At 47.5% G+C, this 14,748-nt stretch overlaps 1 protein-coding gene across 11 annotated transcripts in view; it reads left to right on the forward strand.

The window, feature by feature from the left end:
* The window catches only part of NRG1 (neuregulin 1), a 528,537-nt gene that overhangs the window by 392,031 nt on the left and 121,758 nt on the right, over positions 1-14,748 (forward strand). For 9 of the 11 annotated variants that reach the window (XM_081894106.1, XM_081894116.1, XM_081894122.1 and 6 more), the window contains 2 exons: positions 379-429; positions 2,152-2,202. The exons of the other annotated variants lie outside the window; for them this stretch is intronic. In XM_081894106.1, the coding sequence (XP_081750232.1) occupies positions 379-429; positions 2,152-2,202 (102 nt within the window). The remainder of the gene's footprint in view (positions 1-378; positions 430-2,151; positions 2,203-14,748) is intronic. 11 annotated transcript variants of the gene reach the window in all.

The following is a 14,748-nucleotide window of genomic DNA, read 5'->3' on the forward strand; positions in this document are numbered from 1 at the left end:
CAGACAGAGGCAAAATAGCAATCGAGTAAAATTAATTCACCAGGACATGGCTTGCCAAACTCTACACAGCCCTCCCTTTTCAGTTTTGCCATTTAGGATATTTAATTGATATGATACTTGTTCTGATCCATGCACTTATAAGATGTAATTTTCTTAAGGCAAATGAAGAGTCGTAAGAAACCAAACCTCACTAACTGTCCTAAGAAGAACTAGCTCTTCATTTCTTCCCTGTTTCTCAAAAAACATTTATATTAGACGTTTTGGGTTATATTAGAAGTTGACTTTGCTTCCCCTGCAAGTTTCATCAGGACACAACCTTTTACACATGGCAATGCCCTGGCATGTGTAACTGCTTCTCATTTTTGTTTTGTTTTGCAGAACCCACCAACATGATACCAGTTTTGACAAAAGCATCAAACACGTCCTCACGTAAGTCCAGTTGAAATGTTTGCCTCCTTGAAGCAAATTCTACAGGCTCAGCCTTTCTCTACATCTTTACAGCTTACCTTACCGGATCTTTAGCATGCGGGAGAAAAAAGAAATCAATCTGATTTCCTGGCTCTGTATCTGTGGCTTTGTTTAATGCAGTATTGAGACCTCAGCTGAAGTTTAGTGCCACCATCATCTTTCAATGTGGTCTTGGGTTGCCCATTGCAACAGTCAGTCACTTACAGTAGGGCTCTAGAGATCACTGTTTATAACTTGGAACCTGCTAGGTGTTCATCCTTTCTTCTTCCTTAATAATGGCATCTTATTTCGCCTAGTATGTAGATGCATCTAATTTCTTCTGCTGTTGCATGTGCCTTCTTGTAGCATGGCAGTGCTGAATTTTAGTGCTTTTGGAAGTTGTGAAAAAGCAATTTCAGAATAGGTCTTCTTTTGCTCCTATAGTTAATATCGCATATGCTTCCCTTCTAGGAACATGCATGCTTTATAAGATATTATATTAGTGGAAGCCCTTTAGATCTGCCTTCCTTGGGATGGTTCTCAGGGTATTTATAATGGGGGACACATTCAGGTTTTCTATTAACTTTTCTTTAGGATGTCTCAAGATTGAGTTCCACCTCCCTGATAAGTACTTAATGTGCATACTGCATGCAGCTGCTTGTTCTGCTAATTTGTCAACTTCAGAGGACTTCCAGTTTTCTGAGACGCCTCTGTTTAACAGAGCCTGGCTATAGAATGAAATGGGAGCATTTCTGAACTAGAGCAAAAGGATTCCTTCGGAACATTAATGTATATTTTGAAATTGTCTTCAGCCTATTCTTGGCTCGTTGGTCCTATGCTCATTTTCCACACAGTTTCAGAAGCCTAAACAATCCTGATTCCTTTCCTAGTTCTCTTTATTTCAACTAGTCTTCAGAGTCATTTTTTAATTATTTGTCAGCTGGTCTGTATCAGTTCTTGCGTTTTACATTTTAAACTAATTCAAGTTGAGTTTCTATTCACTCTAAAACTTCCGCACGTTACACTGGCTAATCTGAAGCTTCTTTAAACTTGCCTCTTGGTTTGGCTTTCCTGTCCTAGCATGGATATTTTCAAAAGAGCTACATGTTACAGATTCTTGTTTGTAGAACCATCTAAACATAACATTTTTTTCTTGTGAAACCGAAAGTCCAATTGTCATGAGCCAGGGAGTGTTTTATTTCTTGCACTTTCTGCCAATTTATGTAATAAAACAAAGTGATTCTTTTCAACCCTTGAATTTCTGGGTGGCCTGTTACAAACAGCTGAAAACATTTCCCAAGCTCTACCTGTTTTGTGCCAAGGACTATGGAGCTTGCTTATTTATTTAATGGGTTATTCATAGTGTACCTAAGACATCATCAGATTGCTTTCTCTGTTGCTTATATATTGAATTTATATACCACCTTTCATCCTTGGATCTCAGGGCACTTCACAGCATAAAAATACAGAATAATAAAAAAAAACATGCTAAATACAAGAACAAACTGGTAACAACTCTTCCCCCCCAACACACTTTTGAAGATACGGAATATCAATCAGCTTTTCAAGATTCTTCCTTTCCAGAGCTGCTTTTCCTTCTTTTTAAGGGGAGAAGTATTTGGTTTTTCTGGGAATGCACTGTGGGCTCCAATAGGAAGGCAGAGCATCTCTATTATCTATCATATTGCCTTCTGTGTATTGCAGAACTTATAGACAAGATTCCAGCATCGACTGAAGGAACAAATACATCTTCTTGTAAGTACATACTAATAGCAATCTTACTGAATTCATTCAATGCATTCTTTCTGGTTTGGTTAGTACACAATAAATATTCAGGGCTGCAGAAGTTTTCCAAAACATAAGCAACAATGAGATTTTCTAGAAATGGGTTTGGACTCCAGGTTTCAGAGGGAGAGAGCAACGGAGACCTAAGTGTGCCATTGAGAGGAGGGGTCTCTCCCCCCCTTCTTGGCATGTTTTAGTCTTTTCCCCTGCTTACAGCAGGGATGGGCAGATTTCCATTCTACAAAGATTTGGCAGAAGTGGAATAATATAATTCTGCTAAAGCTACAAAATGGATTGTGGAAGTTAGAATGGCGGATGTGATGACTGCAGGCAAAAGTTGTGCACTAAGAGACATCTCTGAAAGTGTTGCATACAATGTGGAGCGGTGTTTTTCTGACACAGAATCATAGAGTTGTAAGGGGCTCTGTGGATTAGGTAGTACAACCCCTGTCAGTACAGGAATCTTAACTACAGCATCCATGACAGATGGCCATCCAACCTCTGCTTAAAAACTCCCAATGAAAGAGAGTCCCTCACCTTCTGAGGGAGTCCGTTCCACTGTCAAACAGGCCTTTGTTGTTGTTGTCTTTGTCCATGGAGTTTTCTTGGCAGGGATACTGGAGTGGCTTGCCGGTTCCTGCTCCAAGTGGATCACGTTTGGTCAAAACTCTCCACTATGACCTGTCCATCTTAGGTGGCCCTGCACGGCATAGCTCATAGCTTCTCTGAGTTATTCAAGCCCCTTCGCCACGGCAAGGCAGTGATCCATGAAGGGGCAAACAGGTCTTACCGTCATAGAATTCTTCATGATGATTAGTTGGAATATCCTTTCTCGTAACTTGAATTCCACGTGACAGCCCTTTAGATATTTGAAGATGGCTATCATATCACCTGTCAGTCCCCTCTGATTCAGTCGGGCTAAACATACTCCTCTTACTCAGGCTAAGCAACTTCTCCAGACTCTTTTATCATCTTGGTTGCCCTCGGCACAACTTGTCAGTATCCTTTTTAAATTGTGGTACCCAGAATTGGATTCAGTACTCCAGGTGTGGTCTGACCAAGGCAGAATAGAGTAGTACTCTTCCCTTGATTAGGACACTACTGTATATGTCTGTTGATGCAGCACTAACTTTATTTGCTGCTGCATCATGCTGTTGACTCATGTTAAGCTTGTGATCTACCAAGACCCCTAGGTCCTTTTCACATGTACTCCTGGCAGTCCAGCTGTATTTGTACAGCTGGTGCTTCCTGCCTACGTGTAGAACCTGACATTTGTTCCTACTGAAATTCATTTTGTTAGGGTGGGCCCAGTTCTCCAATCTGTTAATGTTACCTTGAATTCTGATTCTGTATTCTGTGGCATTAGCTACACCTCCTGGTATGATGTCATCTGCAAATTTGATAAGCATCCTCTCAATTCCTTAATCCGGGTCATTTTTAAAGACGTTGAACAACAACAGGTCCCGGACAGAACGTTTTTCCAGGATGATGAGGAACCTTTAGTGAGCACTCTTGGGGTTTGGTCGGTCAAGGTAGTGCACAAGGATGCTACATCTCATATTGGAGGAAAGGTTGTGATGCAGCACGTTCAGTATAAACACCACCATTTCATTGTAGCAGAAGTAAGAGTATAATTGCCTTATCTCTCATTCCTGTAGTCCTGCCTTGTAGGGGCAGGTGTTGTGTTGTGTTGTGTTGTGTTGTGTTGTGTTGTGTTGCATTGTAGGCATTCCATCACGGGATGAGGATGTTCTGTTGTGCTTGGGGGTGTCATTTTGGTATGCTCAACTCACATGGAGAGTGTGAGGATAAAAAAGTGGGAAAACCATCCATGGGACCCTGAGCTCCTTGGAGCAAGAGTGAGATTGAAATGTCAGAAATGTGTAATATATTCCACCTGCTGGCATGGATGGTAGTTGTCTGCAAGCAACGCTTCAGAGGGCCATCTTTGCCCATTGAGTCTACTCTAGTAGCCCATCGGCATGACAACTTTAAACAGCACTTGACTGATCCAGTGTGATCTTGGGAGCCTGGAGTTCATCTCTGCTTCCCAGCACTAATTACTTAATTATTCCTCTTTTAATGATAGCCCAGACCTAGTACTCTATATGAGATAGACCATTGGACTGATCCATTATGACAGCTCCCGTGCTCTGTAAAGCCTACCGTGCAAAACTGCAGATGAACTATATATAACTGACCTTAATTCACACTGGTAACTACAGCAGAAGTGAAATATCTAATTTTTCCAAAGCATCTTGACCTTGCTATGAGGAGAATTGAGGGAAATATGTTGTCACGGCCACCCAGGACGGGTCCCAGCTCACAAGAGACCTCACTCCGTTGCAGTTTATTTACAGGAAAAGTTTATTGAAGATTTCTGCTTCTCGTACAGTTCAGCATCGTGGCCGTACGTCTGTCACGTTAGACCGCTGAAGTCCCCTCTGACTCCTCCCCTCTTCCACACCAACTTAATAGCCTGGCTCTAGACCACCTCTTCCTCTCCTTTCTTTTCCGCAGGGTCTTCCTGCCCCCCTGGGTTCCCTCTCTCCGTGACTCGCCTGAGGCTGAATCCTCTGCCGCCTCTTCCCCCCTCCTTCTGGCTTTAGGGCCGGGCTCCTCCCCTGAGCTCTCTCCACTTCCGCGCGCCTCTACGTTTGAACTTGGCGCGCGTACGTTGCTGCTGACCTTTCTTTCGACCGCTACACCACCCCTTGTTCTGCTCTCCACCCTTTCCGGCTGAACACCTTGCTCCAACCCCCTTTCTCTGTTCTCTCCTAATCCTGCTCCCTCCGAGAGGCTGACGACTCCACCCCCTTTTCTCCGTTCCGGCTGAGACGCCTCTTGCTGCGTCTGTCTTCCACTGGGCTCCTCTCCGCTTCTCCCTTCTCCTCCCTTTTGCTTGATTAAGGTAACCCCCTTTTGAGAATCCTCTGACTCGCTGCTCAGACTCGTGGATTCCCTCAGAATTCCGTCATCTTCTTCCTCATCCTTCTGCCCCTCCTCCCACTCGCTCTCCGTCTCCTCTGTCATCTCCTCCTCTCTCCCAGAAACCCTGACATCCATCCCCCCCTCGAAGCCCCCCCTTCCCCCCTCCCGCTCGCCGGGTGCAGGTTGAGGAAAACGTGGTACTTCCTGGGTCGGTTCAGGATACAAGTTGTCCACCTCAACGTTCTCCTCTGTCATCTCCGTATATGTGTGTTCGAACTCGGGTTCCCCACCCACAGACCTCACAGTCTCTTCCTCCATCACTGCTTCTCCTGGCGCTGCCTGCCAAGGACCTACCATCCATCTCTGACTCCATGCCTCCCTTGGCTGATCCACCCACCAACAAGGGCCTGTCTCCTCCCCCCCCAGTCTCGGATCCCTGGTCGGGCTTGTTTCGGGCGTATGGCCCTCGGGTGAGGAGAAACCCTCGAACGTGCTGTCTGACAAAGTGGGCGTGAAAAGCCAATCATCAAAATACTCCTCGGGCATGGGCTTGTGCGGAAAAAGTGCATGGAACTCCTCCTTCAACAGGGGTTCGTCCAACGCGTAACCCGGCACCCAGCTATTGGCAGAGGCCGGAGTGCCTTCCCTGGCTAGAAAATATTCAACTCCCTCCTCCCCCCATCTCGAGTCCAGTATCTCTGTGACCTCGTTAAGAGGTTCTGGTCTTGGCGATTCCCCCCCCTCAGGCGCCCTCCTACGTGGCTCTGGGAGTGCTCCTGACTCTTGAAACCTGTGTGGGGTTTTGTAGGGAGTGAGCACCGACCTATGAAAGACCGGGTGCACCCTGGAACCCTCCGGAAGGGCTAGACGAAAAGCCACCGGATTGATCTTAGCCTCAACTTGATATGGCCCTAGCTGCCTGTGTCCTAACTTCTTCTTGGCCAATGACCTGGCCGGCATCGCGTGGGCTGCTAACCACACCCAGTCCCCAATCTGGATGTCCTCTCCCGCCCTCCTGTGCTTATCGGCCTGCACCTTATACGCCTGTTTTGCCAGCTCCAAATGTCTCCGCAGCTCCTCGTGCACCTCTTGCAACTCCGCTGCAAACTGGTCGGCATCTTGAGGCCCCCCCCCTCCTGGTGCCGCAAATCTCGGGAAGGTTCTGGGATGACGGCCATTGTTCGCGAAGAAAGGCGTCACCCCGGTGGATGCGTGTTTCGTGTTGTTGTAGGCGAATTCAGCCATCGGCAGATAGTCCACCCACGCCGCAGGTCGCTGGTTGGCGTAGCACCGCAGGTACTGCTGCATGATCGCGTTGACCCTCTCCGCTTGACCGTTGGTTTGTGGATGTCTCGCCGATGTCAGGTTGATTTTGACGTGCAATATGCCCAGAAGCTTTCGCCAGAAAGTGGAAACAAACTGGCGCCCCCTGTCGGACAAGACGGACTGCGGAAGTCCATGCACTCTGAAGACGTGATCGATGAAGAGCTTTGCGGTCTGTTCTGCCGTCGCCACCTTGGCACAAGGGATGAAATGCGCCATCTTGGTGAACAAGTCCACCACCACTAACACCGCCGTCTTACCTCTGGAGCTGGGCAGGTCCGTAACAAAGTCCAACGCTACCCTCTCCCACGGTTGCTGCGGTGTCTCCAGCGGTTCTAGCAATCCCGCCTGCTTCTGGTGCACTGGTTTGGACCTCTGGCAGATATCACACCTGGCGACGTAGTCCGCCACCTCTCCTCTCATCTGGGGCCACCAAAAGTCTCTAGCCACCAATTCCATCGTCTTCTCTTTGCCGAAATGGCCTGCACTAGGGGCGTCATGCAATTGTTGCAGAACCTTGGCTCGAAGATCGTCGGTGGGCACGTAAAGGGCACCCTTACGAGTCAAAAGTCCATCTTGCAATTGGAACTCATCGTTGTCTCGCGACCCTCCGCGTAGCTCCTCCATCTTGGACTGTGCAAACTGATCCCTTTGCAACGCGCGTCGCACCGCGTCCAGGTCGACTGCGATGGTAGCGCACGTCCACGCCTGCGGTGCGAAAATGTGCTTTGCTGCGATTGGAGCTGCTTCCTCCAAGTATTGCGGCTTTCGGGACAGCGCGTCTGCAATAACATTGGAGTCTCCTGGGATGTATTCTATTTTGAAGTCGAAATCCGCAAAGAACTCCGCCCAGCGCATGTGTCGCTGGGTCTGTAACTTAGCCGTCCGCCAATACTCTAAGTTCTTGTGATCCGTGCGGACTTGCACCGTGTGCTTGGCTCCTATTAAGAAGTGTCGCCACGCTTTGAAAGCTGCATGAATGGCCAACAACTCCCTGTCCCATATGGTATAATTGCGCTCCGTCTTGCTGAGCTTCCGGGAGTAGAACGCACCCGGTCTCCAGTTGCCTTGCGAATCCTCTTGCAAAAGAACGGCCCCAACCGCTCTGTCTGACGCATCGGTCTCTACCCGCATGGGTCTGCCGGGATTCACGTGGAGCAGCTGCTCTTCGGAGGCGAAAAGACCTTTAAGCGTCCGGAAGGACCGCTCCGCTTGTTCGGTCCAGACGAACTTCTTCTTCTTGGAACTGAGGGTGTCAGTGATAGCCGCCGTCGCGTTCGCAAAACCTTTAATAAACTTGCGGTAAAAATTGGCAAAGCCGATGAACCTCTGGACCTCTTTCCGATTTCGAGGGCTTTTCCAGTCCAACAGCGCTTGAACCTTAGCCCTGTCCATGGCCAGTCCCTCGTCGGACAACTTGTAGCCAAGGAAATCAACCTCTCTGACATCAAACTGGCATTTTTCCAACTTGGCGTACAGCCTGTGGTCCTTCAGCCTCTGCAGGACCTCCCTCACGTCCTTATCGTGATCCTCCGACGATTCCGAGAAAATCAGGATATCGTCGAGAAAGCAGACACACTTCTTGTAGAGGAGACCTGCTAGCACGTGGTGCATAAATGCTTGAAAAACGTGGCTGCCATTTTGGAGACCGAAAGGCATGACTCTGTATTCGTATGTGCCCAGAGGGGTGAACATGGCGGTCTTCCACTCATCTCCTTTCCGGATGCGGATGAGATTGTAAGCTCCACGTAGGTCCAGCTTGGTGAAAATCTTGCCCCTCCTGACGGTCGCTAAAAGGTCGTCAATCTTGGGCATGGGGAAAGCTTTGGGCTTAGTCAAGCTGTTTATGAACCTGTAATCCACTATAAGCCTTTTTTGGGGCGTGTTTTTCTTCTTCACAAAGAACACAGGGCTGCCACCCGCTGCTTTAGATTCCTGGATGAAACCTCGCTTGAGGTTATGGTCTATGAACTCCCGAAGCTCTTGCATCTCGTCTTCCGACATGGAGTACAGCTTGGCAGCAGGCAGTTGCGCCCCTGGCACTAAATCAATCGCGCAGTCGTAAGGTCTGTGAGGCGGCAACTTGTCAGCTTCCTTCTCACAGAAAACCTCCAAGAAGTCCTGGTACTTGTGAGGCACCGTTTGCACCATACCCAGATGCAACTGCTGCTCGGCTTCTCCTCCCTGATCGGTCTGAAAGCAATGCTGAGCACAATACGATGAACAAAAGGTGATCTGCCGCTGGTACCACGCAACCGCGGGACTGTGCCTCTCCAGCCAACTCATGCCTAACACGATGGGTGTGTCCGATAAGTGGGTGACATTGAAACTAATAAGTTCTCGATGGTTGCCAATCTGCATCATCATGGGAGGGGTTTGCTGCACCACTTGCCCCCCCAGCAACTTCCTGCCGTCTACCGTGACCACGTTTAGAGGCGTCGTTGCAGGCAGGAGCGCCATGTTGTGCTGCTTAACGAACTGCAGTCCCACGAAGTCGGCGTTGCTTCCCGAATCGATCGTTATTGGAACCTCGAGGAGTTTCCCATCAGGCAACTGGAGTGTTGCTGTGAGCAGAACTGCCGGTCTGGGAGGCAAAGGGTCCACGCTTTGCAGTGATGCTGGGGGCTTGTCTACAGATCCGCCTGGCTGAGCCCCAGTAGCTCTGCTTCCAGCCAGGCACTGTCGTTTCCCTGAAGCTGCTCCCCTGGTTGCACCTCTGCTGTTACAGTTGCCAGTGCTGCAGTGTGCTTCTGGAGCCTCTGGGGGCACTCTTTCGCCATATGGTGCGCACTGTCACAGATGTAACACTTCCTGGTTCCTCTAGGAGGCTTCGCTTTGGCTGCACCAGGGACAGGGCTCTGGGATGGCTTCTGAGCCCTAGCACCACCAATCTCCATTGGCTCCTCGCTGTCCTTCCCCATTGGCGAGGGGTGCGCACGGCTGAAATCCCTGTGCACAAAAGGGAGAGTCCTCGCTTGCGCACGCGCTTGGGACCCGTCCTCCTCGTGCCACGGACGTCCCTCATGTCGAATTCCAATAGCTAAAGCCCGGTGCACCACGTCTTCTAGGGTCTGGGGTCTGTCCCCCCTAGCGATCTCATCCTTGATGGGGGGGCTCAATCCCTCCCAAAAAAGATCTCTGACCGGCTTACTGTCCTTTGGCCAATCTAAGGCGGTGAGCAATGCAAAAAATTTAGAGTGGTATTGGCGCACAGTCGCTTTCCCCTGCCTCAGCCCGTGCATTTGACGGCGCGCAATGTCCACATCCACAGAGGATTGAAAACAAGAATCCATCGCTTTGATGAACGCAGTTGAATTGCGACGGGCCGGTCCATCTTCGCGCCACAGATTGCGTAGCCAAGCCCTGGCCTCCCCATGCAGGTGCGAAACAATGAACCCCACTTTCTCCTCCTCATCTTTAAAATCGTGACGGAGTAAATGCAGTGCATATACGACGTCCGCTCTGAAATTGGGATAGTCTTGCAAGTTGCCATTAAAATGCGGAACCAGGGCACCCCCCCTCCGTCCAAGCGCAATGCCCTCCGCTCTGGAACCTGGGGCCCCCGCCCTGTCCGCGTGTTCCCACCTTGCCTGCAAATCCTGGCACGTCTTCTCCAAGTCGTCATTCTTCTTCTGCGAAGCAATGACTGCCGATGTGAGAGCGGTAACCTGATCCCGCAGTGCAACCAGCTGCTCCTCAGCGCTCATGGCTGCTCCCGTTCGTGAGCTTCGCAAAAAAAAATTTTTGCTTTCTGAGAGGGGACTTACTGTCACGGCCACCCAGGACGGGTCCCAGCTCACAAGAGACCTCACTCCGTTGCAGTTTATTTACAGGAAAAGTTTATTGAAGATTTCTGCTTCTCGTACAGTTCAGCATCGTGGCCGTACGTCTGTCACGTTAGACCGCTGAAGTCCCCTCTGACTCCTCCCCTCTTCCACACCAACTTAATAGCCTGGCTCTAGACCACCTCTTCCTCTCCTTTCTTTTCCGCAGGGTCTTCCTGCCCCCCTGGGTTCCCTCTCTCCGTGACTCGCCTGAGGCTGAATCCTCTGCCGCCTCTTCCCCCCTCCTTCTGGCTTTAGGGCCGGGCTCCTCCCCTGAGCTCTCTCCACTTCCGCGCGCCTCTACGTTTGAACTTGGCGCGCGTACGTTGCTGCTGACCTTTCTTTCGACCGCTACACCACCCCTTGTTCTGCTCTCCACCCTTTCCGGCTGAACACCTTGCTCCAACCCCCTTTCTCTGTTCTCTCCTAATCCTGCTCCCTCCGAGAGGCTGACGACTCCACCCCCTTTTCTCCGTTCCGGCTGAGACGCCTCTTGCTGCGTCTGTCTTCCACTGGGCTCCTCTCCGCTTCTCCCTTCTCCTCCCTTTTGCTTGATTAAGGTAACCCCCTTTTGAGAATCCTCTGACTCGCTGCTCAGACTCGTGGATTCCCTCAGAATTCCGTCATCTTCTTCCTCATCCTTCTGCCCCTCCTCCCACTCGCTCTCCGTCTCCTCTGTCATCTCCTCCTCTCTCCCAGAAACCCTGACATATGTCTTAAAGTTAGTATTAAGATTCCACTTGCATGTTATACTAGCTATTGGATTGTTTCCTGATTTTAACTGGGTCACACAATATTTATTTTTAGGTGCATATAGTAAATAAGTCTCTATCAACAGCAATAAGGAAGTTAGTATTTTCAAAGGTATCCAACACCATTTTGAGGTTCAAGCTAAATTTCATCCTTCTATACTAATGTGAGATAGAAATACGTTGGGGTCCACATTTTAAAACTGATGATCTCAACATTTGCAGTTGTGTGTCATACTGCAAAGATGTTATTTTTAAAAAAATGTCCAAAAGACAGGGGGAAATGGAATTGGCCTCTTAAGAAACTGATTTTCTTATTCTAAACACAACTGTCTGAAAATGCCTAATGGATTTCAGCTTGTCTCTCCCCCTTCCACCAAAGTAAGCATGGCTGAGAGCAGAATGACTATTCTTGAAGTTTCACAAGAACATTGCATGCTGATTGGTATTTCACAGTTACGTACAACTTGTAACAGCCACCATGAGAACAAAGTAACTTTATTTCCCTTCTATGACAATATGGGAGCTTATTTTAGAAAATTACATATTAATAACACCTTTGCACCAAATGTTAGAAAATTACCATAAGACCATTAGAAAAAAAAATTAAGAGGCAAGCTTCTATATGACACTTTTAAAGAAACTTTACCAAAAACAAAGAACCGTGGCTATTTAAGTCTTCTTGCAAAACATGTTTAAGTAGCTAATTTTCCAGAGTTCTTTTGTTTAATATTTTTATGGAATTGCTTTGGGCTTTGGAAAACATATTTAAAATCCATAATTATCTAATTTTGCAGAAAGGTGTTTATTCGATGCAGGATCACTCCAGTGCTTTAACTGAAGTTATTTTATTATTAAATATTTATTTTATACCCTGCCTTTTTCCCCCTAATGAGACTCAAGGCAGTTTACAGATAAAAATAAAAACTACTTGAAAACATAGAAAAAGTAATCCTTAAAAACAATTATGCATAGAGAGAATTAAAACTATATACATATATAAAATATATTAAAACTATATCAATAATTGCAATAAAAAACAGCACAGTCCCAGCCCATTCATTAAAAGCAGTCAGTTTCCCAAAAGCCTGTTGGAACAAAAGAGTTTTCACCTGCCGGTGGAAAGAGAAGAGGGAGCCAGTCTGGCTCCTCTAGGAAGGGAGTTCCAAAGTCTGGGAGCTTCCATTGATAATGTCCTTTTCCCACCAAGCATGCCTGTGAAGGTGGCAGGATGGAGAGAAGGGCCTCCCCTGAAGATCTCAAAACCCAGGCAGGTTTGTATGAGGGAATACAGTCTTTCAGACTGCTTGGACGATTTTTAGCACCTATAATGACAAGTTCCCCTAACCAGAACCCCTCTGACATGATCTCCTCGCAGACATAGATAAGTATGTGACCTGGCGTGTAGCACTCTTTGCAACTGACACTAGGAGCAAATTATATACCGTATTTTTCGCCCTATAGGACACACTTTTTCCCCTCCAAAAATGAAGGGGAAATGTGTGTGCGTCCTATGGGGCGAATGCAGGCTTTCGCTGAAGCCTGGAGAGCGAGAGGGGTCGGTGCGCACCAACCCCTCTCGCTCTCCAGGCTTCAGGAGAGCCCCACCGCCAGCCCCACAAGCTCGGGGGACAGCGGGGAGCTCCCACAGCTTGCAGAGAGCTGCATGTTCTGGGGGCTGGGGTCCCCCCCCCAAAAAAAATTAGGTGCGTCCTATGGGCTGGTGCGTCCTATAGGGCGAAAAATACGGTAGCCACCAACTGTAAAGGAGATGCATTTATTTGACCCTATCTGCATCAAGCTATAGTCTATCTTTATCACCAAACTCCGAATATACTTGCACATTGTATTAATTAACATTATTTTTTTAATATATTAGTGGCCATGTGGTGATTTTAGCCTATAAATTTTATTGTTTAATGTCTTAACCTGTATATTAAGGTACTTTTAAAGCTCTGTTCAGAGTAGGTAATGGCTTGGTAATATAAATGTTTTAAGTTTTTTGTATTAATCCAGCATATTTTCTTTTAATTGTTGAATGATTCTGTGTACATCGTGGCAGCCTTTGGCTGTGTGCAATAAAACTGACTGACTGGCTGGCTGCTTGGACCTAGGCCGTGGAGATCTTTATAGATCATAACCAGCACTTTGAATTTTGCCTGGAAACAGACCAGTAACCTGGGAGTCATGTGCTTGCTATAATCAGCCCCGGTCAGCAGATTGATTAGGGTGGTAACTGACTACTTTTGAATTGTTAGGGAGTCCAAGAGAATGTGAAAATATTCATGTATGGTTTTAATTAATTCCATAATAACTACAAACAACTACATTATTGCTTTTCAATATTGCGATTTGTTTGGAGTGAAGAAAAGTGACAGTACCCATTATGGTGCCGCAGGTTCTGTTTTTTGCTGCAGCAAACCAACATGGCTATCCCTCTGAGAAAAGAACCCACATAAGTGCAACGTATATTGCAGAATATTGAGTAACACAGGGCCTTTTTCCTCCTTGCTTGTTGCAGGATAGAACTTCCCCTGCAAGTGAACAAATAGCTGACGTTTAAAACTTACTGTGTTTTTCATTAAACATAACTTCCGAGCTCTTCCTTAAAAGTCTTTGGATTAGTTAAGCAGTAGATGCAGTTTTTCTTGTGTGTTCAGGGTTGCAGTGACCTGGAACAAATCTCTAGCAATCTCCAGTTCTTTTGCATTTTGCTGGTAAAGGAGAAGTAGTTCTGAAATCCTATACCCTAGGGCCTTGGTGGCTTGATTTCATGAGTTTTAAAGTTAACTGGCTGCTTTTACACCCAAAAGGGAAATGCTGTCATTTTGTGGTGTTAAAGGAGGAACTCGCAGAAACACACTTCTTCAACATCACAAGAAAATAAACTGTGCTTTCTAAACACAAGTTGTTTTAAAATCAAAACATGTACACAGATAAGTTTAAACTTTTAGTGCAATGGTGGAATTGAATTCAAGGCCATAATCAAGGTAGCCATGTGTGATTGGCTATACAGTGGTACCTTGGTTGTCAAACAGCTTGGTTCCTGAACAAATTGGCTGCCAGACACCACAAACCCAGAAGTGAGTGTTCCGGTTTGTGAACTTTTTTGGAAGCCGAACGTCCAACGTGGGTTCTGCAGCTTCCTATTGAGTGCAGGAAGCTCCTGCAGCCAATCAGAAGCCACACCTTGGTTTTCGAACTGTTCCAGAAGTCGAAGGGACTCCCGGAAAGGATTAAGTTTGACAACCAAGGTACCACTGTACTCCCAATGGAAGGTGAATGCATTTAACTTGGGCAGCAGCCCTACACATGCCATGGCAAATTTTGGAAGTTGGTGTCTCTAATATGCAGAAACATGTGTAGAGTTTTCAAGTTTTATTGGACACACTTAAGTAGCTCTCGCGGGTGGCACTGTGGGTTAAACCACAGAGCCTAGGACTTGCCAATCAGAAGCTTGGCGGTTCGAATCCCCGTGATGGGGTGAGCTCCCATTGCTTGGTCCCTGCTCCTGCCAACCTAGCAGTTCAAAAGCACATCAAGTGCAAGTAGATAAATAGGTACCGCTCCAGCGGGAAGGTAAACGGCATTTCCGTGCGCTGCTCTGGTTTGCCAGAAGCGGCTTAGTCATGCTGGCCACATGACCTGGAAGCTCCCTCGACCAATAAAGCGAGATGAGCGCCGCAACC

This window comes from Podarcis melisellensis (genome assembly GCF_964234715.1).
Source record: "Podarcis melisellensis genome assembly, chromosome: 17".
NCBI lineage: Eukaryota > Metazoa > Chordata > Lepidosauria > Squamata > Lacertidae > Podarcis > Podarcis melisellensis.